Source organism: Haemaphysalis longicornis, unplaced genomic scaffold (genome assembly GCF_048455015.1).
Source record: "Haemaphysalis longicornis isolate Haplotype H1 unplaced genomic scaffold, Haemaphysalis longicornis Haplotype H1 scaffold_7, whole genome shotgun sequence".
Classification (NCBI taxonomy): domain Eukaryota; kingdom Metazoa; phylum Arthropoda; class Arachnida; order Ixodida; family Ixodidae; genus Haemaphysalis; species Haemaphysalis longicornis.
In genome coordinates this window covers 178,497,655-178,523,172 of record NW_027526422.1, presented here as the reverse complement: position 1 = coordinate 178,523,172, position 25,518 = coordinate 178,497,655, and the positions used below count along the sequence as shown (strand labels likewise).

Sequence of the window (25,518 nt, the reverse complement as noted above, 5' to 3'; positions counted from 1 at the left end):
CTCCTCGTCACCGACGTTCCCAATAACTCATCGGACGTTTCACTTGCTCTTCTCTACTCCTCCGCTCCAGCCCCAGAAACCTCGGTTTTCGTTCAGTCAATCGATGGGAGTCTTCCTGCGCCTGAACAAAACCTACTTCTCGCCATGCTTCAAGAGTTCCTCTCGTCTTTCGACTGCCAGAACTTCTCCTTGGGCCGCTCATCTACGGTTATACACCACATTGACACAGGGACTCACCCGCTGTTACGACAACGGCGGTATCATGTGTCAGCCAAAGAAGGTGGTGTTATTGACAGTCATGTGGACCACAGGCTTGAACGTAGCGTCATACAGCCTTCGAACAGCCCGTGGGCGTCCCCGGTTATTCTCGTCACAAAGGACGGATCCATTCGCTTCTGTGTAGATTATCGCCGACTCAAAAAAATAACACGCAAGGATGTCTACCCTATCCCCAGAGTCGATGACGCCCTCGACTATTTGCAAGGAGCCGAGTTCTTTTCTTTCTTCTTTTCTTCCCTTGCCCTAAGGTCTGGCTACCGGCAGTTCCCCATGGCGGATGCTGATCATGTTAAAACGGCCTTTGTAACACCAATTAGCTTGTACAAGTTTACCGTCATGCCTTTTGGCCTTTGCAACGCGCCTGCAACGTTTGACCGCATGATGGACAATATTTTGCGTGGCCTCAAGTGGAAAACCTGCATCTGTTACCCTAATGATATTGTCTTCTTTTCTTCCGATTTCGACAGGCATATACCCGCTTCGACAAGTCTTGAAATGCCTCACTGATGTAGGACTTCAGCTTAACCTCAAGAAGTGCCGCTTTGCTGCCCGCCAACTTACAATTGTAGGTCACGTTTTGTCCAAAGATGGCGTCCGTCCTGATCCTGACGAACATCGTGCGGTCGCCGAGTTTCCTAATACTACCACCACCAGGCGGCTCCGAAGCTTTATCGGCCTCTGCTCGTACTTTCGACGATTCGTGAGGAACTTTGCGTCGATAATGGCACCTTTAACGAAACTTCTGAACGGGTCCAACAACATCGCTCATTGGTCTTAAGAGTGTGACGAGGCTTTCAAAAAGCTCCGTTCTGTGCCTACGTGTCCACCGATCCTTCGCCATTTCGACCCGTCGGCCCATACTGAGCTTCATACTGCCGCGAACCATACATTGGGTTTGTTTATTTGTGTTTTGCTTTTACCGCCCGGCTGCGCCGGTCTGTGTTATCTCTGCGCCAAGGGAAGCGCGTGTTCCATTCTTTCTTTCTGTGCCGCATGTGGTATCTGTTGTGATAGGGAGAGCATTCCGATCTAACACGAACAGCCCAGAATAATCTTCTTGGATCTACTATGTTCTCGATGCGAATCGACGTTTCGAGAACCACGCGCGCCAAAAGATAAAAAGCCTGCAGTGCGGACGCCGGGGCATTCGATTCGACGACACTCGCCTGTGCAAGTCACTTTGTTGACCGCTGCTTCGCCGCGTCTGTATTCTTTTGAGTTGTTAGGGGAGCACAAGTTCGCTCCAATAAACGTGTTTCTCATTCAACACAACTGCATCGTCCTTGTCTTCGTGACATCTGGTGGAGGTGCGGGGTACGCACCCTTCATGCCCACTACAACCTCGAAAAGCCGCCAAGCCAGTCCAACAAGAGCCAGCCCCCGCCTGCAAGATTTACCGCCCGAGTTCGGTTTGATGCCAGAAGGGCCCAAGAAAAGGAACGCTGCAACCAACACCATGGTGCAAGAAACAACGTCGCCAATCGTCCTGCAGCAGCCCCGGGAACCGCCATCGTTCCGAGGAGCCCCCGCAGAAGACCCAGAAGAATGGTTGGAGAAACTGGAGCGCGTCCAGAAATTCAACAGGTGGGGCGACGCAGAAACGTTCCGGCACGTTTTCTTTTACTTGGAAGATTCGGCTCGCACTTGGTTCGAGAACCACGAGAGCTCCTTGACAAACTGGGCTCAGTTCAAAAGCGAGCTTACTAAGACCTTCACTACCGTCGTGCGGAAAGAAAGAGCCGCCCTTTTGTTGGAAACGCGCACGCAACACCCCAACGAAGGTGTCGTGATCTTCGTTGAGGAGATGAAGCAGCTATTTCGCCGCGCGGACCCCGAAATGACGGAAGAAAAGAAGTTGCGCTTCTTAATGCGCGGAGTGAAGGAGGAACTGTTTGCTGGACTTGTCCGAAATCCGCCCAAAACCGTCGCCGAATTCGTGACCGAAGCCAGTACCATTGAGAAAGCCCTCGAAATGCGTGCTAAGCAGCATGACCGCAACTTTGTTGGCGCGGCCAATGCGAACGACTTTGGCAGCACGCGGATCCTGGCCGACAGCCTACGCGAGACTATCCGCGCAATAGTGAGAGAGGAGCTGCGGAAACTTCTCCCAACGCCGCCGCAGCCCCAAGTCGCTTCCCTCACCGACGTGATTAGAGAAGAAGTGCAACAAGCGTTGGGAACTTCTACGCCATCCGAGGTACCCCGAGAGCCACAAGCTATGACATACTCCGCGGCTGTTCGTCGACCCCGCCCTGCTCCAACACGCCGTCAAGAGGCCCCGCCGACGCTATCGTAGAGAGTGATCGAAGGTTGCTTCTCGACCGCGGTGTCTCCGTCGCAAGAGGCATTGCGCACTTTAAGCAACGCCAATCTCACGTTTTGGTCACTAATTTCACCGAAGAGTACCAGCATTTAAACAAGGGAGCTGCAATTGCGTTCCTCGAAGAAACTCAAGAAGCAAGTGATGTGATCGCAGTCGCCGACTTTGAACGCACACCCGTAGAAACATTCAAGCTCCCGCAGCCATTCGACGTGAATCCGGCGCTACCGCAAGAACAACGGAAAAAATTATTGGCTTTGCTGCGTCGCTATAGCGAATGTTTTTCGTCGAGCGCAAAACTACGTCAGACCCCTCTAGCGAAGCACCGAATAATAACCGAAGATGGAGCCCGACCTACCCGACAGTCACCGTACCGCGTCTCTTCACACGAGCGGGAAGCCATCCGGACTCAAGTCGACGACATGCTGAGCGATGACATTATACAGCCATCGAAAAGCCCCTGCGCGGTGCCCGTCGTACTCGTAAAGAAAAAAGACGGCACATTAAGGTTTTGCGTTGACTACTGGCGACTGAACAAAATCACGAAAAAGGACGTGTACCCCCTCCCCCGAATCGACGACGCCCTCGACCACCTCTGCCACGCGAAGTACTTCTCATCGATGGACCTGAAGACCGGCTACTGGCAAATTGAAGTGGACGAGAGAGACCGAGAGAAGACTGCATTTATAACCCCAGACGGCCTATACGAGTTCAAGGTGATGCCGTTTGGGCTGTGCACAGCAACAGCGACGTTTCAAAGAGTCATGGACACTGTGCTAGCAGGCCTTAAGTGGCACACCTGCCTCGTATACCTCGACGACGTAGTGGTATTCGCCCGGACTTTCGACGAACACCTTGCAAGGTTGGAGTCTGTACTCGAGGCCATTCGTACGTCGGGGTTGACGCTGAAGCCTGAAAAGTGCCGTTTCGCATACGGGGAACTCAAGTTCTTGGGCCACGTCGTCAACGCCGCGGGAGTCCTGCCTGACCCGGCAAAAACTTCAGCCATTGCGAACTTCCCAAGGCCGAAAGACAAGAAGGGCGTGCGGAGATTTCTCGGGCTGTGCGCATACTACCGGCGCTTCGTCGCAAACTTCGCACGCATTGCAGAGCCACTCACGCACTTGACGAAAGATAGCACCCCTTTGAGGTGGGACAACGACCAAGAAAAAACATTCGGCGAGCTGCAAAAACGCCTGCAAAGCCCGCCCGTGCTCGCTCATTGCGACGGAAATGCCGAAACGGAAATGCATACGGACGCCAGTGATATAGGCTTGGGTGCCGTCCTTGTCCAAAAGCAAAGCGGCTGCGAAAGGGTAATCGCCTATGCTAGCCGTGGTCTGTCGAAGGAGGAGAAAAACTATTCTGCCTCTGAGAAAGAGTGCCTGGCTATTATATGGGCGATTTCAAAATTTCGCCCATACGTGTATGGAAGGCCATTCAAGGTTGTAACAGACCACCATGCGCTGTGTTGGCTCGCCAATTTGAAGGACCCCTTTGGCCGTCTTGGGCGTTGGAGCTTGCGCCTGCAGGAGTTCGACGTTACAGTCGTTTATAAATCCGGCAGGAAACACTCCGACGCCGACTGCCTGTCCCGCGCCCCCGTCGACCCACCACCACAAGACTCTGATGAAGACAGCGCGTTCTTGGGGATCGTGACGGAGAGCGACCTAGCAGCCCAGCAGCGTACCGACCCCGACTTACGCGTCATAATCGAGTACCTCAAGGGATGCAACGTTGCCGTTCCTAGGACCTTCAAACGCAGCTTACCAGAATTCAGCCTGAGAAACTCCGTCCTTGTGAAGAAGAATTTCAGCCCCAGAACAAGAGCGAATTACCTTCTCGTCATCCCCGCGGACCTTCGTGACGAAATTTTGGAAGCGTGCCACGACGACCTGTCTTCCGGACATCTGGGCACAGCCCGCACTATTGGAAAAATCAAGGTGAGGTACTACTGGCCCGGCCTTACCTCTGACGTCACCCACTACGCCCGGAGCTGCCGTGACTGCCAGCGACGAAAAACGCCGCCGACAAGACCCGCCGGACTTCTGCAACCGATCGCCGTCCCATCGAGACCATTTCAACAGATTGGAATGGACCTTTTAGGCCCGTTCCCTACGTCACGATCACAGAACAAGTGGATTGTCGTAGCGACAGACTACATGACGCGCTACGCAGAGACCGCCGCTCTTCCGAGGGGGACTGCACAAGAAGTGGCGAAGTTCTTTATAAGCCAAGTTGTGCTGCGACATGGAGCCCCGGAAGTCCTAATCACAGACCGCGGAACGGCATTTACTGCGGAGCTGATGCAAGGAGTATTACGCTACAGCAACACGGATCACCGAAGAACGACGGCGTACCACCCCCAAACGAACGGACTAACAGAACGTCTGAACAAGACAATCGCAGATATGCTGTCAATGTACGTTGACGTTGAACATAAGACTTGGGACGAAGTGCTCCCTTATGTCACGTTTGCGTACAACACGGCTATCCAGGAGACGACACAGCTGACGCCGTTCGAGCTTGTCTATGGTAGAAGACCGACTACGATGCTCGACGCCATGCTTCCGCACGTAGAAGACGACGACCTCAACGCCGACGTCCACGGATATCTTCAACGTGCGGAGGAGGCCCGCCAGCTCGCTCGAGTTCGTATAACGGACCAGCAGCTGGTGGATGCGGGCCGCTACAACCTCCGACGCCGAGACACCGAGTACCAACCAGGGGATCGTGTGTGGGTTTGGACTCCCATCCGACGACGCGGACTCAGTGAGAAGCTCCTGCGACGGTATTTCGGACCCTACCAGATTCTACGACGTGTTGGCCCACTTACCTACGAAGTGGTCCCCGATGGTGACTCCGGCACATCACGACGACGCAAGCGGCCTGAAGTCGTCCACGTGGTTCGCTTAAAACCTTTCTACGGACGATGACAAACTTTTATTTTCATTTGTTCGGACTGTCGCTTATGTTAGCATCGGGTCGATGCACTCTTAGAGGGGGGGGGTAATGCCGCGAACCATACATTGGGTTTGTTTATTTGTGTTTTGCTTTTACCGCCCGGCTGCGCCGGTCTGTGTTATCTCTGCGCCAAGGGAAGCGCGTGTTCCATTCTTTCTTTCTGTGCCGCATGTGTTATCTGTTGTGATAGGGAGAGCATTCCGATATAACGTGAACAGCCCAGAATAATCTTCTTGGATCTACTATGTTCTCGATGCGAATCGACGTTTCGAGAACCACGCGCGCCAAAAGATAAAAAACATGCAGTGCGGACGCCGGGGCATTCGATTCGACGACACTCGCCTGTGCAAGTCACTTTGTTGACCGCTGCTTCGCCGCCTCTGTATTCTTTTGAGTTGTTAGGGGAGCACAAGTTCGCTCCAATAAACGTGTTTCTCATTCAACACAACTGCATCGTCCTTGTCTTCGTGACAACACTGACGCCAGCGGTGTTGGCCTGGGCGCTGTGCTCGCTCAACGGAAATCTGGCTTCGACGAATACGTCGTTGCTTATGCGAGCCGGACACTCACAAGAGCGGTGGAAAACAACTCTGTCACGCAGAAAGAGTGCCTGGCTATTGTGTGGGCCATAAGGAAATTTCATCCCTACTTGTATGGCAGGCCCTTCGACGTAATCAGCGACCACCACGTCCTATGCTGCCTATCTTCTTTGAAGGATCCTTCTGGTCGTCTTGGAAGGTGGGCCCTTCGCTTACAAGAGTACGATATTCGAGTGCTCTATCGTTCTGGCCGCAAACACACCGACGCCGATGCGCTCTCACACTCTCCTGAGACCGCCCACAGTGCCTTTTTTTCATCCGTAGACGGACTTCTGTCCTCTCTGTCACTTGACGACATGCCTCGCGAGCAGCGCAAGGATCCCTGGATCAATTCTCTTTTGGACTTTCTGACTAACCCTGCTTCGCCCAACGCCCTTTGAGCTGTGCAGCGACAGGCCACTCACTTCGCTATTCGTGACGAGCTTCTGTACCGCCGAAAGTATAACGGAGACGGCCGGAAGTGCCTCCTTGTTATTCCCCGCCATCTCCGTTGAGACATTTGCGCATGTTTATACGCTGATGCGCATTGTGGTCATCTTGGTGTACTGAAGACATACCGACGTCTCCGCATGCGGTACTACTGGCGTGGAATGTACACTTTTGCCATCAAGTTTGTCTGTTCCTGCGAAAACGTGCAACGCCATAAGACCCCACCAAACAAACCGCCGGCTCCGTTGCAGCTCCTGCCGTGTCCAGTACCACCTTTCGACCGCGTTGCAATGGATTTGTATGGGCCGCTCCCCTACACAGTTTCCAGAAACCACTGGGCCGTCGTCGCGGTAGACCACTTACACAAGATATGCTGAACCGCCGCGCTACCAGCCGCTAACTCCCATGAGGTCGCCTCATTTCTCCTACGCTGGTTCATTCTTCGTCACCGTGCCCCAAGAGAGTTGCCCAGCGACAGAGGCCGTGTGTTTCTATCTGAAGTAATTGAAGCCCTGCTCGCAAAGTGCAACGTTATCCACCGCACCACTTCTTACCATCCACAGACCAATGGTATCACGGGAAGATTTAATCAGACACTGGCCATATGTTGGCAACCTATGTTTCGGCTGACCACACCGACAGGGACCAAGTTCTTCCGTACGTAACTGGGAGCAAGGGACTGGGACATGGTACTGTTACTGGGACAGTAACTAGGACTGGGACCAAGTTCTTCCGTACGTACGTAAGACCGCCACTTAAGCAACTACGGGGATTTTGCCTTTCTTTCTCCTCTACGGCCGCGAGCCGTCAGGTTCGCTCGACACCATCCTGCCGTACCGACCGGATGCGTCTGAATGTAGCCCCGTGTGACAGGCATCTCGGCACGCCGAAGAGTGTCGCCAGCTCGCCAGAGCCCTGACTTCAGAGGGGCAATCTCACCAGAAGCAGCATCACGACGGTGGAACACCCCCTCCCGGGGTTCGCTGCCGGTTAACTTGTGTGGCTGTGGATACCCTCGACTGTTCCTGGTCTTGGTCAGAAATTACTGTCCAAATATCATGGTCCGTACTGTGTAATCGAGCGCACATCCCCAGTGAACTACGTAGTTGAGCCGCTCATGTTGTCTCTGGACCTTCGTCGGAGGTCGCGAAACTGTGCACGTTGACCGTCTCAAGGGTTACCATGAACCGATTGTTTTATCTTGCCCTTAGGTCGCCAGGATGGCTCCTTTTGTCCGCAGGGGGTAATTTTAGTGAAAAAGGTTCGCCCATTTAGAGTATGCTTCAGACACTGCGAAGGAAGCACTATGCCCCGTGTGGGTAGGCTCTTATACGGTGGCCATGGGAAATAATGGTTATGTAGTGAATGGGGACTGTGAAGACGACGAGGAGATAGCACCGGCCTCGCGGAGAACGCGCCACGGCCTCTGATAGCTCGCTGCATCGTGATCATCGCTGCGGCTGGTCCTCTCAGTGCCTACCTGAATACCGTCACCTGGAACGCTACCATTCCCTGGCAATAAACACCTCTTCAATATGTATGTATATATATATATGTATGTATGTGATATTTTATATATATACATATACAGCTAATCAGAATGGGAAATAATGGGCTCTTTGAATTAAGACAGAAATAAGATTCGGCAGTCAAGAAAACCTCGGATAGCAAAGGGGTGGATGTCGTACGTCATTGAAAGAGATAAGGAATTTGGAAAGACCGAAAGTAAGTGGAGAAAAAATCTGCATCGGGGGCATCCGAGCCTACGACCTACAGAATACGCGTCTGTTGCGATGACCAGTAGGCTGCTGGGGGGGGTATTGTCCCCTCCACTTTCTTCGGTATTTATGTTAAAGTGTTTTTGTTTCCTGCGCTTGTGGGTGGTAGCCAGCCTCAGTCGGACTAGTCGGGGTGAAGGGGACTTTCTTTTTAACCGCCGGGCTGTGACGCTAGTGTCTACGACGTATCGAAAGTGGTCGACCGGCATTGAACCCTCTTAGACTCCCTATGGCACCAAGACTGCCAGAACAAAGGCCCTCGCTATGCATTTAGCGAATCACAATGAAAATGATGGGCTCGTTGAATTAGGACAGAAATAAGGCTTGGCAGTAAAGAAAACCACGGAAAGCAAAGGGGAGGATGTGGTAGGTCACTGAAACAGAAAAGAAATTTTAAAGACAGAAAGAAAGTGGAGAAAAATTGCCCGCCGGGTGGATTCGAACCCACGACCTCCAGAGCACGCATGTGGTGCGATGACCCCTACTCTACCGGCAGGGCTATTTTCCCCTTCACTTTCTGGGGTATTTATGTTAAGGTGTTTTTGTTTCCTGCGCTTGAGGGTGGTAGCCAGCGTCACTAGGACTACTCTTAGTGAAGATCTTTTTAGCCCCCGAGGCGTGACTTGAGTGTCTACGTCATGTGAGGGTAGTGGACCAGCGTTGAGCACTCCTAAGCTCGCTATGGCACCAAGAATGCCAGAACAGAGGCCCTCGCTATGCATATAGCGAATCAGATTGGGAAATGAGGGGCTCGTTGAAATAAGACAGATATAAGGTTTGGCAGTCAAGAAAACTTTGGAAAGCTAAGGGGAGGATGTAGTCAGTAATTGAAACAGATAAGGAATTTGGAAAGACAGAAAGAAAGTGGAGAAAAAATGCCCGCCGGATGGGATACCCACTCCCCCCCCTTTCTCTTTCCGAGGTTTCCTTGACTGTCAAAACTTCTTTCTGTCTCTACTATACGGGCCCTTCATTTCCCATTCTGATGCGCTATATGCATAGCAAGTGTTTTCCTCTGTTCTGGCAGTCTTCGTGCCTTGGGGAGCTTTCATGATCATGATCATCATCATCATAAACAGCGTATATATGCCAACTGCAAGGCAAAGGCTTCCCGCATTATTCTCCAATATACCGGTCCTGTGCTAACAGCGACCAATTTATCCCAGCAAACGTCTTGATCTGATCTGCCAGTCTAGCTTTCTGCCGCCCTATCCGACGCGTGCCGGCTCTAGGAATCCACTCTGTTGCCATTAATGACCAATGGTTATCTTGCCTTCGCATTACATGCCCTGCCCACGTTCATTTCGTCTTCTAAATTTCTAATATATCCGTAACACGCGTTTGTTCCCTGACCCACTCCGCTCCCTTCTTGTCCCTCAATGTTACACCTATTATCTTCCGCTCCATTCCCGCTGAGTCATTATCAATTTTAGTAGAACCCTCTTAGTGAGCCTCCAAGTTTCTGCTCCGTAGGTGAGTACCGGTAAGATGCAGCTGTCATACACTTTCTTTTTCAGGGACAACGGTAGGCTGCCATTCATTATCTGAGAATGTCTGCCGTATGGACTACACCCCATTTTTATCCTTCTAATTATCTCTGCCTCATGGTTGAGATCCGGGGTTATAATTTGGTCTAAGTAGATATATTTGTTTACCAATTCCAATGCCTCGCCACCTATCTCAAACCGCTCTGCTGTCCCGAGGTTATTGATCATTACTTTGGTTTTCAGCATTTGAATTCTCAGGCCCTTGGTTCTACTCCCATTGTCCAGTGCGGAAAGCATGCTTTGCAATTCGTCCCCCGAGTTACTTAGCAAGGCAACGTCATCCGAAAATCTGAGGTTACTGAGGTATTCTCCATTAACCCTTACTCCCGCCTGTTCTCAATCCAATGTTCTGAATACTTCTTCTAAACATGTTGTGAATAACATTGCTGAGATTGTGTCTCGTTGTTGACGCACTTGCTTATAGGAATTTTACTGCTCTCCTTATGGAGGATGATGGTAGATGTGGACCCATCGCATTGTAGATATCCCCTAGTACTCTTACATATGGTCATATACACCTTGGTTCCGTAATGCCTTAATGAAGGTTGAGGTTTCAGCCGAGTCAAATGGTTTCTCATAATCTATGAAGCCAAAAATAGGGGTTCAGGATACTCAGCGCACTTCTCTATGACCTGATTGGTCATGTGAATATGGTCCATTGTTGAGTAGCCTTTATGAAACCTTGCTTTTTCTTTAGGTTGACTGAAATCTAAGCTTACAGAAATTCTGTTATCAATTACCTTGGTAAGTGCCTTGTAGAGGACTGGCAGTAAGCTGATCGGGCGGTAATTTTTCAAGTCCTTCATATCATCTTTCTTGTGGATTAAAATTATGTTCGCGCTCTTTAAATATTCCGGTACACTTGCGGTCATTAGAGAATGCGTATACAGCTTTGCAAGCTTTGCAAGTACAATTTCACCGCCATCATTTCAGACGTCTGCTGTTATCTGATCCTCACCAGGTGCTTTGCCCCCTTTACTTTCTTTCACAGCCTTCCTTACTTCTTTGGTTGTTACTGGTGGGATGTCTATCTCCTCTAACTACTTCCTCGTTCGGCATTATCGTGGGTGTCGCGGCTGCTGTCCTCAATAGCCGGTAGATAGTAGATACTGTACTTAGTAGTAGTAGATACTGTGCTCAGTATCACTAGAGAACTCTTCAGCTACTGTGACTATTTTATCCCTATTTGGGATGCCATTGCCTTGCTTTTCATTAAGTGCATATATCTGATTTTTCCCCACGCCGAGACGCCCCTTCACTGCTTTCAGGCTACCTCCGTTCTTTACAGCGTATTCGATCCTCTCCATATTACACTTCCGTATGTCAGCTGTCTTGGCTTATTGATTAACGTCGAAAGCTCCGCTAGCTCTATTGTGTCAGATGGCGTAGAGATTGTCAAGGTTTGCCGTTTTCTGATTAGATCTTTCGTCTTCTGGGACAGTATACCAGTATCCTGTCTTGCCATCATGAACCCAACTTCTACTGCACACTCCATGATAATGCGTGTAAGGTTGTCGCTGGCTTCCTGCGTCGTAAACTCTGCTTCCTCAGTAAGAGCTGAATATCGGTTCTGCAGCACGATCCTCAATTCATTGACTTTGCGTCTTACTGTTAGCTCATTAATCGGCCTCTTTCGTACTAGCTTGTTAAGGTCCCTCCTCAAATCTCCCCTTAATTGGAGATCCTACCATACGATGGTCACTACACTTTACCGTTCCGAGCACTTCCACATCCTTCACGACGCCAGGGTTATCACATAATATATGAAGTCTATTTCACTTTTATGGTCCCCATTCGGGCTCCTCCACGTCTACTTCCGGCTCTCCCGTTTACAGAAGAAGGTATTCATTATGCGTAGGTTATTCCGTTCTCCGAACTCGACTGGTAGGTCTCCCCTGCTATTTCTACAGCCCAGATTATAATTCCCAACTGCCTTGTCTCAAGCCTGATTCTAAGTCCCCCATAACTATGGTGTTTTGTGTTTTTACTTTGGCCTTTGCCGATTCCACATCTTCGTAGAGGTGTTCCACTACCTGGTCGTCGTGGCTGGATGTGGGCGCGCAGCCCTGTACCTCCTTGAGTTTGCACCTCATATTGAGCCTAATTACAGCACCTGCTGCCCTTTCGTTAATGCTATAGTATTCTTCTATGTTGCCAGCTATGCTTTTATTGAGTAGAAATGCCACTCCCAGTTCTCTTCTGTCGACTAGACCACGGTAACATTGAACTTGTCTATTTTTCAGCACCGAAAAGGCTTCACCTGTCCTCGTAACCTCACTAAGCCCTATGACATCCCATTTATGCCCTCTAATTCCTCGAACAACACCTCTAACTCGCTTCACTAGACAAGGTTCTCGTGTTCAACAGTTCAACATTGCCAAATTCAGATTCCAATGGGGGCCCGTCCGCATCCAGAGATTCTTAGCGCCCTTTGCTGCGTCACAGGTCTGACCGCCGCCATGGTCAGTTCCTTCGCAGCCACTGGAGACTGAGGGCCGTGGTTTTATTGGCGTATTCTTGGGGGGTTGTGGCCGTTACTACACCAGGGTGGCCAATGCTGCTCTTTTGCGGGAGTGCGTTACCGGCAATGGTCACCGGGGTCAGACCGGAGCCCAAGCCCCATTCTGCAATTCCATCAATACGCGGATTTTCTTTTTTATTTAAACCGTTGCGAATTGTCTGGAACCGGGATTGGAACCACGGTCCTTCTGCACGCGAGCCGGATGTCGCTTACTTCGTTGAGATAGTTGCGGATGACGCTGCTGATCATGCGGACAACTGCAAGTCTCCAGAAGCTCCTACAACGGCAGAAACAACATGCAGAGCCTGCTTCGCAGCAAGATAGCAACTGGCGCTGGGGACGAACAACAGATGTGATCCATTGAGCAGCTTGAGAACGCTTTTTCAGGATGCAGATACGAACGCAAAAGAGGCGAGCATCACGCAGTTCTTTGTTGTGCAATAGATAAAATTTTCGTTTCTCGCGAATTAATTTTCCTTTATTACGAAACCCATTGCCAGTAAAGCTTTTGCTAGCAGCATTGGCGTCCATTTCAGTGACCGGGGAACAAATTTATTGGCATTTCACTTATCTCGAAACTCCGCTTATCTAGAAACTCTCAAATAATTTTATGACTTTGAGTTAACGAGAGGTTGCGGTATACTGAGAGCGTTTTCCGAACACGCATCAGGAAATGCGAAAGTATCATTTGCGAAAAGCGTCGATAATTTTATGTTGCGTAGTACTAGTTTAAAATTGTCACAAGCAGAGTCACAATGTTCTGTAGCTATTTCCTAAAACAGCTACCCAAAGGTGTGTGTTCGATTCCCGGTCGTGTCGGCTTTTATGATGGATGAGACACGCTAAAAATGTCCGTGTGTTCGAGATTTCGGCGCAGCGTAGAGATTCCCAGGTGGTCGAACTTAGTCCTGAACCCTCCACAATGGCTTGCCTCATCACCTGTGTAGCGTCGGCATGTTAAACCTGAATCAATCAATCAGCTGCTTAAGCGCTAAAAAATTAGCAGTGGCTTAGCGTGGCTATGCCAGGATAAACGTAGCTAGAGCTAAGGTTCAGCTGGTTATTCTTAGGTGTCCTGGTTGTCTAGGATTAGCTGATTATCATGCTTACTGCTACTAAATCGATTTCCAGTGCATTCCAGTCAATTCCAGTCACTGCTCCTCTAGCATGCGCAGCACGGCTGTACAGGAGCCTTGTGAAACGGCTATCAAGCGGCTCCGGCGCAGCGTCAGACTTGGCTACTTTGCAACGGAGGCACACAGCTGGGTACGCACCGGTGCCAGTGCGGCTGCGTGGATATGACGTCAGTCCTCTGGAATACGCTCGCCAGCTAATGCGCAGACCCAATTCTCTACACACCCGTACTCCAATTGAATTGTATTTCCAATTCAATCCAATCCAATCTAATGCTCCTCGTGCTTGCGCAGCACCGCCCTTCAAGGTCAACGCGAAACAGCTGAACCTCCTCCAGTGTAGTTTACGCTACAAATACCTCAGTGAGCAGCGCAAATCTGTCCGCGCGCCGGCACGGAGCTGGTGCCGCTAAGCGGCGGCTGTTCAGTGGACGAGAACAGCAGCGCCGCCACTATACCGGCTTGATTTTCTGCGGGAAAGGTGACCCGGTGGTAGTGTGGGGGAGCCCGCTGCTCGGGCCACTCGTTACTCTAGTCGGGGTAAGCCCATGGGATTTCCACAACTGCTGGAGCCAGAAACCTCGTAATGCATTGTGCAGAAGAGAAATACGTGGGACAAGGGATTCCATAAGAACACACCTCAAAGGTGCAGTCTTTATTGCAAGTGCCATTTGGCCACGTGAGGGTGCTTGGTAGCGTCGAATGAGGTGGTGGAATTTTTTGCATGATAAACAAATCAAAGTCGAGAAAAAACTCGTCGAGATCAGAAGCGGGAATCGAACCCACGACCTCCGCATGTGCAGCATGTGCTTTGTTGTTTTTTCCTCTTGTAGACACCGGATGTTTTGGAGCCTTTCGCTGCCCTTGAACTTGTCGCATTTCCTATAATTTTACCACTGGCGTCTATGCAGGATGTTCTGTATAATTGTTTTCTTTGTCGCCCCCCTTGTTGTTTGTTTGTTTTTGGGAGCATTTTTTGCTAGCCTTTAGGAGCATAAGCTCTGTATGGTGTGTGTAGTGTTTGTGTGTTTGTTTCACATGTAGCTTATGTCGGGGCGCCGCCCCCACCCTTAGTCCGCATGCTTTTTTCCAAAGCTTTCGTACCTTTCATTCCTGAAGCTTTCAGGTTGAAACGTTGAAATAAAGTCTCCGAAGAACTTGCTTTTACTTTGCGTGTATTCCTGGAGCAACTAAAGACTACACTTCACGACTCTCTCTCTCTCTCTGTCTATATATATATATATATATATATATATATATATATATATATATATATATATATATATAAAATAAAGTTTCGCAGTCAAGAAAACCTCGGTAAGCAAAGGGAGGATATGGTAGGTCGTTGAAAGAGATAAAGAATGTGGAAAGAAAGAAAAAATGCCCGCCAGGTGGGATTCCAATCCCCGAAGTCCAGAATACCGGTCTGGTGCGATAACCCCTACGCTACCGGCGGGGATATTTTCCCCCTCCACTTTCTGGGGTATTTATGCCAATGTAATTTTTTCCTGTGCTTGGGGGTGGTAGCCAGCTCCCCTCCGACTTCTCGGGTGAAGGGGACCTTCTTTTTAACCCCCGGGCCGTCACTCGAGTATCTACGACATGTCGAGAGTGGTCGATCAGCGTGGAACCCTCTTGAAAAAGTACTGACGCGAAATTTCAAAGCTGTGATAACTATGTAAAACGCTTCCTTTTTATCAGGAGATATCTCCCAGCAATTTTCCACAGCAACAGTTCAGCGAAACATATTTAAAATCTATTTTAATCTTCGCCCGCACGAGAAATCCTAGAGCGGGCCGACATGACATCATGTGCTACTTGCCCAAAACTGCCGATGTCGAGGCTCCCGTGACAAAGCCGACGCGCTGGCTGTGGTTGGCGTGCGCTGCTCGGGCGTGTGTACACGTCATGATGTTGCGACTGACGTCATGCTGCCCGGGCCTGTGGGGACGGCGAAGACCTCGGCCGGTGTGGGCGCGCGCGTGCGCTCGCTCGCGTGCGCTTCCAGAGAGGCAGTCATGCGGCAAGAATGGTGACGTCATGTAATACATCCTGTTATGGCGGCCGCTCGGCGTTTTTCAGTCGAAACCGAAACTTGCACGAATAAACGACGCCGTAAATGAATGTTTACGCTGCGCTCGACCGTCTAGTCTGTCATTCTATGATTAGTGGGCTGGTAGGCACGCATAGCAGCGAAAAAAACGTAACGCGAACATTTCGTGTCAGTACTGCTTTAAGCTTCGTATGGCACCAAGACTGCCAGAACAGAGGCCCTCGCTATGGATGTAGCGAATCAGAATAGGAAATGAGGGGCTCGCTGAAAATAGCACGGAAATAAAGTTTGGAAGGCAAGAAAACCTCGGAAAGCAAAGGGGAGGATATCGTAGTTCATTGAAACAGATAAAGAATTTTGAATGAAAGGAAGTGGACTGCCAACCTTTATTTCTGTCTTATTTTCAACGAGCCCCTCATTTTCTATTCTGATATATATATATACATATATATATATATCTATATAGTAGCGGTTGCTGCAGTCGGCGAGGGGAAAAAATCTCCTAGAGGGATAGCATCCTGGAAATACGTTCGGTTGGTTTCCCATGAGAGGTCCTCGAAGCATTCATTTTTATGCGATGCAGGACTGTACCGGTTTACGTTGTAAGCGCTTCAGTAGGAAAAGGAGCAGTTAACCTTTGCGAACGGTGCCTATTTCATGACATCTTAAGACCACCATCCGGCTTCTTGCGTTCTCTTCCCCAGCCAAAGTTGGTCGTACGCGTTCGAGCTCGACAGTGCCTTCTCCCAGTGCTCAGTGGAGAAGAAATGCAGGGCGGATGTGCGGAGGTTCTTCTGACCGCCCCACGTGATATGGTAAAAGGTGGCCGGAGGTATGCGGAGGCGAAATTGCGAGACGCAAAGCGTGGGGCGCCAGAATGTGGGCTTTGGTGGGCTGAGGAAAGGATTGGACTCCAAAAAGAGGCGTTCGTTTTCTTTCGTGGGATTATTGAGTGAAATGGATTATTGTTCGCTGGAGGCAGTTATACTTTCTTTAAAGGACAAGCGGGGACAGATTTGCAACTGCTTGCCGAAGGCCTCGCTTGGCCTTTGTGTCATCGCTAGGCATGGTTCTGAGAAGCATCCTTGCTGCGGACGTCGGCTAAGGCTGGAGCTATAGTGATTTTTCGCCTTGTCGGGAAGGATACGGCAGTAGAGTTTGTGGGGGATCCCTTTCACTAAGAGTTACCGTGGGTGCGTGTTTTATGTTCATGGCGTATCGTGGTTACATCCTTTTTAGCGTAATTAACGGCTTTAGGCCTGTCATGTGAGCATCAAGGGTACATCCGTTGAAATTGATTTTGCTCCTTGAATCCTGAATACACGTAATGTCGAGATCCTTGTTGTCTCTGCTATATCTTGTTCTAGGCGGTGTGTTATATTTTGCAGAATACGACAATTTCCTTGTAGTATTTCAAAGCGTTCAGTTTATTTTGATGTTTTGTCATTCATCATCACCGTCCTCGTAGCATTCGACTGTTCCAGAGCATTCTAGATCAATTTGCACTGTTAGTTGATTCTCTTCTTTTAGCGTTTGACGCATGTCTTGTTTTCTTCTTCCCTCGGTGTCCTGGATTAGCCGTATGCTACTTATTTCTTTTAAATTTGGTCGAGGCTGTTGTTAATCGCTCTTCCATTTGAGCTAAAACGGGTCCTTTCTCGCTTGGGTTTTTTACTTCGTTGTTAGCTACGTTAGATTGTGGCACGGTTCCTGGGGCGTTTTGTGTGCTAAAGCTCGGTAGGCTTGTTATGGGCTTACAGGAACTGCGGGATACTTCCCTTTTGCTTTCTTTCAGAATATTTTAGCTCGGTCATTTCGGCATGTTGTTCATGTATTCGTTCTCTCTGTTCTTTTGCTTTGGCGTGTTTTGATCTTAGTGTTCGTGTTTAAAGGAGGCAGCTACCTTGTGGCAGCTCACCTGTTGAGATGCTCCCTGGTGTTGGTCTTTGGGGCCTTCAATTGAAATCCGTTCCCTTGTGTTTTCTTCCGCTGCGTTGCTGTCTGTTAGTCTAGCTAGGTCTTTCTTGGTGATTCTCTGTAGTCCTGGGACGGCTTTGTTCTAGCTTGTCCTTGGTTTCTTGCGCCGATTCCTAGGTTGGCCCCTTCAAGCCGCACCATTTCGGTCTGTGTTGCGTTGTTTCTTTTTCTTTTTTTCATGTTTTGTCGTGGTATAGGTTTGCGGCTAAGACTCGGACTTAAGCGGAATTTGAGGGCGCATACTTTTGGTCCCGTGATGTGTTGTTGTCCTCCCAAGGCGTCTTTCGCTGTGGTCATGCGGGTTTCTGTGGGGTTCATTGTAGGGTGACGTTATGTATCCAATCTGCTACCGGGCCACGTGCGGATGCCGCAGGGCTACCTTTTAGGTGTGCATGGAAAACACGGAAGGGCGCCACCATAGAAATGTACTGCCTTTGGAAGAGTATTTTCTTGAGATCCCGAACATCCGAAGCAAGAATTCTGGCTTGAATGATTTTGCTGGTTTGGTTTCCGACCCTGATTTCTCGCCTGAGTCATTTGGATGGGCTTCCCGTAAAAAACCGCGCACTACGCCCTTCACTTCGTTCTCTAAGAACGCAACATAGCCTATTGGGCCATAATCTCTTCCTCTCAAGTGTATTGGTTTGGCCTGTGCGAACTCCGTTTCTGCCTCTATATTTGTAGTGCTGACAATCAAAACGTTTGATCAACACCTCGGTCTTGTAATCTTGTCGTGCAGGTTTTGTATACCGCTAGTTCCTTCGCTTGCGATAGAGTTTGTGATTTCAATGGTTGAATTATTCCCTTAGCACTATTGCTTATTTGGACCTAATATTTTTACTTTCTTCTTTGATGGAGCTGTTGCATCCTGCGTGACTGGCTTTGGCGTTATTTTAAGCCGACTCGGTGAGATTTAAGAAAGCCGCTGTAGCTATTACTGCGTACGTTGCCGGTTTTTTGTTTACCTTTTACTTGACTCTCCTACCAACGGCATGTTTCCAGCTTGCTGCTGCTGAATGGAGCCTCCAGGCAATGTTGACTCGATAGTGTCATTTTATACTCGTTCGGAGATGCCGCTATGTAGGTTTTTGCTTGTCATTTCCCCAACTACTACTTTATAGTTCTCGTCGTCTTCCTCCGTTTGGTTTCCAGTAGCGATGGCTTGGATTATGAAAGTTTTCATGATTTTGATTCATTGGTTTTTCTGCATCCTTTCTGTAGCCTAAAAGGATTTCGCGGCATCCCCGCACTCCGCCAAAGCGATGCGGCGCAGCGTCTGCATGTTCGGCCTAGGAGCGGAGACCTCGGTGGCACTCTTTCTGTTTGGCGGGGAGAGACAAGTTTCCCACTCACATTTCCGAGAAGAGAATCTACAAGGAAAGTATTTTGATTCGAGTGGATGAATTTTCGTTCAGCAAGCCCAGTGGCCAACCACGCCATCCTCCGCGTAGTCCGTGGTGTAGCGCCTGGTGAACCTGAAACGTTTGAGCCCAAGTGGTGGACAAAGCCATCTCTGGAGTCTTCGACAAAGTACAATTGTTTATGGACATCGCTTTTATTAAACGATTCGGTACCCCTTCACCTTAATAAGACAACTGAGCACGCACATGATCAAAGGGTTTTAAAAAAATACTTCTCTTGGCTGGAACGGATCCTTGGTCCCACATGCTACGAGGTGGATTTGATTGCGCCAGAAGAGCACTGAGCCATTTTCAACCAAAACACTGAATGTGACCTTTCCCCAGCGCCGCGCCTAGGACTCCTCCATGTCTGAGCTGCATTGCACGCCGGAAAATGAGGGGCCAATCTGAAATGGGCGGGACACTGCGAAATACAGACCTTACGGTTTACCCGCTTCTGCTTGGTACCGCACAACGCACGGAAATGAGTGCATTTTTTCAGAATGTCTGAGATTCAGCGTACCTGGCAGCGTTGCAAACGCGTGTTGGTGTTTACCCGTCATTGCTATAAGATAATGTTCACGCCGCTGCATGACTCCTCTCGGGGTTTCCAGTGTGAGCCTGCCCTGACGGAATGGCATTTTTACAGGTTGATTGATTGAAAAACATTTATTAAGACAGGAAAACCAGACGTCCGAGTGGGGTAAGGGTAGAAAGGCGGGAAATTAACACCAATCATTTAGGCACTTGTCCACATTGAGGTCTTGATGTAGTCCAATAGTTGAGTGTAGCAGGGTGGCGAGTTGGGCGAGTTGGTGTACTTGCATCTTGGTGTACAGCGCTAGTCCTGTCCACTTCTTTCTTTTTGTGTCCCTGTTAGTTCGCGTTGTTCCCCAAGATCCAATAGTTGAGGCAGTCGTACGCCCGAGTCTTAATTGTGTCCATTTGTAAATATAAAAGCACGACAGTCAACGATGGCGCTGTTATACCATTCGTGCTCCGCCACTCTTAAGAGAATACGTCGCTATTTGTACTAGTAAAGACGTGTCCAGTAGAGTTGGGTCTGGTTGAGGATTTGGGGCGGTGAAGGTACGGTGGCGATTGAAGGCTGGATATATCCACACCAAGTGGCTGAGGTCGGCTGGGAGGCTGACTGACAATGAGGAAATCAGGGAGAAAGCTGAGGCGTGTACCATTTACGAAGTGTCTCCGGTATGAAGGCAGTGTTTGCTATAAACGTGTTGATAAAGATCTGGCCACTATGTGGTAAGGGCAGAAGTTTACTTAGGTAGCCTGTAGGAGTTAGGTTTTTTAGTCGTACGCGTCTATCCATTCTGTAGCCATGAATCCGCAACGACGGAGAGGGTGTAGGCGAACGAGACGGTCCCTCGGCAGAGACCAGCGGAGTTTGATTTTTTGTACACTCCTGTGCAGCCGCATGTGGCCCCCTCGTTACCAGTCAACCTCGGCTTGTGGCCAGGTACCCAGTGACAGCAGACAGTGGTGTGGTTCCGTTGAGCAATTTGGACTTGGAAGGGAATTTCATGCACCATGGAGTTAGTGGTGGTATGGAGGCAAAAGTGCCCGTATCGCCTCGTAAGAGTCCGTGATAAATATATATCAGTGTATATATCGACTGCGCCGTTCTGCTGCGCCGATTGCACCTGCAGAATGCATTGTCTATGCAAATAAGAGTTTCTGAGTCCAATAAGGTGCGAGTGAGGCGCTGTGACGCAGTCCGGTCGGGTCCAATGAGCGATGGGCACTGGAAATGTGCATATTGTGGGAATTTTCCGTCCGTTCCATGCAATCATGACAGCCCTTGGTGGGTCAGCGGCTGCTTGAAATAGGCCTGAGCTTTGGCCTGTTCGATGATTGCTGAGACAGGTGGAAGGGGGACCGATTTCTCCAAACTGTGGATGGTGGTGTGCCGCGGCAGTCCGCAGATCACGCGAAGCGTGGCCCTATGTAGTACCTGTATGGTTTCGTGTGAGTTTTATTGAGGTCGTAAGCCAGTGCCCCGTAAGTAATAGTGCTCACTGTGACGGCCCTGGCTAACGTCTGTGTGGCGGCTTGAGTTGCTCCTCCATATTTGTTAGAGGGACCCTTAAGTTTTGAAGGATGCCTTTCAACATTTTCTTAAGGTGCTGTAGCCCCGTGTTAGGGTTGTTTTTGGTTCGAATGGGCAGTCCTAGCAACATTATGGGGTCTGGTGAGGCGATTATCGTCTGGTTCGAAATTGTCGCTAGAATTGTAGGCATCGACGGAGGTGGTTTTCAGCCGTACACTGCATAGAGCTCTGTTATCTCTGGAGCTAGCGTAAGCCCCATCTCGGACAATCATGACTCTAGACTGTGGGAAGCCACTTGAAGTTCGAATATTTTATCTTCCAGGGAAGGAAAGTCAGCTGCTCTCTCCATATAATAATATCGCTGGCATAAATGGTGAAGCGGGCCGCATTTTCGCTGTCGAACTGGTGCGCTATCCGGGAAATTGCCAAGTTGAACAATAGAGATCCAAAAATTGGCCTTCATGGGCTCCTCTATCCAGGTAGTAAGTAAGAGGCTCCTATCCCGAGTGAGACATCTGCAGTCGTATGGAGCGGCTTTGCAAGAAATTGCGAATCCAGGTTTGGGCTCGGCTGCTAGGATAGGCTTGGGCTAGTTTCTCAAGTATCACCGCCTGGCTAACATTGCCAAATGACTTTCGAAAAGTCCACAACTATCCATTTTGCTCCAGCAGAAAAAGAGCTCGCGGTAAAAAATACCAGAGCTAGACAGGTCAAACACCATAAAGATTGACGGTTCAGTTTACTCTTAGGTTATTCCGATGCAATGGTGGATCCAGGGTGTCTCTAGGGGACAGCCCCCCTTTGACCGATTTGATCGCACTACTCTCCACTTGGCAAAAACGTAATGTAATCAGCATGACTTCGATCTCAGAATCGGCGTGCATCCACTCCGCAAAAGTCTCACATTTCATCCCAGTGCGTATGGTTCATTTTTGTCAATGAACTGCCGCTGATTTTGCTGCGAAGCGTTCCCCAGAAGCAGACGCCTTCGCTCTGAGCACGAGAGAACGGATCAGAGCGCCGTTAGAGACGACAAAGAGTCAACAAAAGAAACTGAGGTGCAAGCAGCCTGGAAGGCTACTGGAGAGACAACAAAAATTGCATTCGTCTTGACAGCCCCATTCACGGCAGGCACAATTTTCATGGCTTCGTCGAAAATGAAGAATTTATTTGAATGACTTGAGGGCCTCCAATGCCAGAATGGGGGGCTCTCATACGTAAGTATTTTAGAAACTCAAAGGCCCTTTCTACAATCGAGAAGATCGCAGAAACGGGAACTTGCTCTGGTGGAAATTAGGCAGGGGGACATTTGCGATTCATTTGCTTCCATTCGAGTTATTTAAAAGTTCGAGTAGGTGAGAGGAAGCGTAAATACTTACACTTAATACCCATATACAAACTGCTTAAACTTGTTGTAATGGCTGAATCAGAAACTAAGAAAAATATTACAATCGCACAGACGTCATCTTGAAAACGAGAGGGACTTGGGTTGCATTTCGAGCACAGGTGCGTTGTTTTCTTGGGCTCCTTGATGCACCTTGGCCTACCACCATCATCATTTTGTGAACCTCACTGCGTAAAGTTGACTTTCGCGTACTGTGTTTTAGCATGCCATCAAGAGCGATCAGTGTGGTATAGAAGGCTTCGCTTTAACAATTTTTGGCCTGGCGCTATGCCTCCAGCTTTGTGCTCTGCTCATCATTTCCGCAGAAGGGTGACTGCACCTCGCAGTCCGCCTAAAAATCAGCAACAAGAAGTAACCATGCCGGGTCATCGCCTTTCTCACATTTCCCATGCTAGAGCTTATTTTTAAATTATTCAAGCTTCTGCCCCTACGGAGTGGTCATTTTTCATTCGTAAGTGCATTTCCTTCGCTGCTTTGTTGTTGGGATTGAGAAGAAAGCTGCTGGACGTCCCGAGGTCGCCTTTACCTCGGTTTAGGCTACGCCTGTAGAGTAGCGAGACCGCCGGAATTTTTTACCTTGCCTTTAAAGCGAATCTATAGGTGGAACACCTTGGTTCAGCCTCTCGTGAATCTTGAGCCGAAGATGTGAAATGCTTCCGGGTCTTGAAAGCAGAACTAATTTTCTCTTTATTTTCCAGGCCATAATAAATGACATTAGGATGCCGGTGACTTTGGGCTTCACCTTCACGGATCTGAACGCCTTGTGGAATAATGTTGAGCATCACCCTGATATATGGAGTGACATGGAGACATTAGAGCATCATTTTGTCTACTCTAGAATAAATGAAGCGCTTGTGCCAGATCCAAGAACATTGGTGAGTTTTACCACGGTTTAAATAAAAAAGCATTCATACATTCCAAGTACACACTGTTTTTTCCCGCACCAACTGTCGTCATCGTTAGGCATATAAAGCAGCACGTAGCCGATGAGCCCTTTGTAATTGCCTAATACGTCGCATTAGAAACAATTCTTAAAGAAGGCTTTGCTGAATTGGTTGGTTCATTGCCTCAAAATTAAACAGAGCATGAGACGACGAGGACCGAGAAATACCAGCAGATGAGAGGCCCGCGCACGACAAAGTCGTTTAGTTCAAAAATGAGTGTGACGAACCGAAAGAATACCGATACAGTTACGGCTCGGCTTCGGGCGAATTTGCTTTTTTTCAGGTTCAGTTCCCGTTTGCATAAATCACAACCCGAACCGATTAGCAAACCAGTTCGCAGGCTTGAACAGGTTTGTGAATCTGTTCGGAGAGTCCCTTTGGATTATCAGTTCGGATCATCAGCGAAGCCTCAAAAAGTGTTTCACTGTTTAAAGCAACTACAAAAACCTAATACAGGTTTGGCGCATTCATAACGCTGTTTACCTTGTACAATTTGTGCAATTTGAACCACAACAGTAAGCAATTCGACCATATAACGGGCAAAACGGGAAATATTTAAAAAAACGTTAAATAACATAAATGCGTAAAGTGAGATTTACGAGCTGGTCTTTCGCGGTGTCCTCGTCTTTCATCGCCGCGGGAAACTCTTCAGCGAAGTCATCTCCTGGTATTGACCACGCAAGCTCTGCGTTAAGCTTGCTGAACTCTTCCTTGCTGAAATTCAGCCGCTATATGAGCGCAGTCTGCGAATGGGCAGTATCCAAAACAGCTTTGGCTTCACTAATAAGCCGTGTGCTGTGCTTATGGCGGGCCGTTATCTTTCCGTTTAGCTTCTGCTGGGATTGCTACACCGCAGGATTGTTCACCTTGTGCACTCCGTTGCCAGTTTCACTCTGCTTGGCCCCTGGTCGTTGGCTTAATTGCGCCGACTGCTCCATTCCCGGGTTTTGCGGCGCCATACGATCATAAAGAAACGGGTGCAACACCATGAGAAGGGATGACTAACTGTATTTTACATTAAACTCAAGCGGACGCGGAACTGAACTAACAGCTGCATCTTACCGGTACTCACCTACGGAGCAGAAACTTGGAGGCTTACTAAGAGGGTTCAACTTATATTGAGGGCGACTCAGCGCGCGATGGAACGGAAGGTGATTGGTGTAACATTAAGGGACAAGAAGAGAGCGAACTGGATCAGAAAACAAACGCGTGTTAAGAACATATTAGCAGAAATTAAGAAGAAATGACCGTGGGCAGGGCATGTAACGCGAAGGCAAGATAACCGTTGGTCATTAGGGGAGCATAGTGGATCCCTAGAGAAGGCAAGCGTGACAGGGGGCGGCTGAAAGTTAGATGGGCATATCAGATCAAGAAGTTTGCGGGGAAAAATTGGTCGCAGTTTGCGCAGGACCAGGGTAATTGGAGAATATTGGGAGAGGCCTTGGCCCTGCAGTAGGCATGGATAAGCTGGTGATGATTATGAAAAACCAGTGTTGCAGAAAGTACATGGCGGCCGATTATGTTTTCTATTTTCTTTTGTTTCTCCCTTCGGAGCATCCCCGTGTTATGTCCCCTTCTTCATCTCGGTTACTTTACTATGTGGGACACAATAAAATGCAACGTGTGTCGCCTAGCAACCTTATCAGCACTACTCCAATAATTTCGTGAGAACGACGCGTATCCTTCGCGCACACCAGGTGCGGCTTTGCCCAGAACGGCCGCGGGAGAAAAAGCTACAAGGGACGCGCAGGTGGTTTGAAGCTTCCAATTCCAATCGTGTGTCCTCCCGTGCGACTACCTCTCGAGCGTTGGGGCCGAAAACAACCGCCTGTGCCCATTAACAACGGCGGTGCGAGCATAAGTGGGAATATTGCCACCTCTGGCAGAATGCCGCTAAGGCCCTTCATAGGCAAAAGCGAATGTGTTTTTGTCCGGATGCTTCAGTTGTATATATATTGCTTCACGAATACAAAACTACTTGATTTAAGAACCATGAACAGCTCCGCTGATCAACCTCTTCACCGAGGGAAAGAGCCGAGGAATGTTAGATATTATTTAACTATCCTGTTCCCCATCGTGCTCCCATCCTATCCCTATC

General features: G+C 49.1%; 1 protein-coding gene across 2 annotated transcripts in view; it reads left to right on the top strand.

Moving 5' to 3' along the window:
• LOC144147286 (uncharacterized) overlaps window positions 1-25,518 on the top strand; it is a 90,934-nt gene that overhangs the window by 49,263 nt on the left and 16,153 nt on the right. For both annotated transcript variants that reach the window (XR_013317881.1, XM_077679383.1), the window contains exon 4: window positions 23,175-23,351. Coding sequence is in view for 1 of the 2 variants with exons in the window: in XM_077679383.1 (XP_077535509.1) it covers window positions 23,175-23,351 (177 nt within the window). In the remaining variant the exon portion in view is untranslated. The remainder of the gene's footprint in view (window positions 1-23,174; window positions 23,352-25,518) is intronic.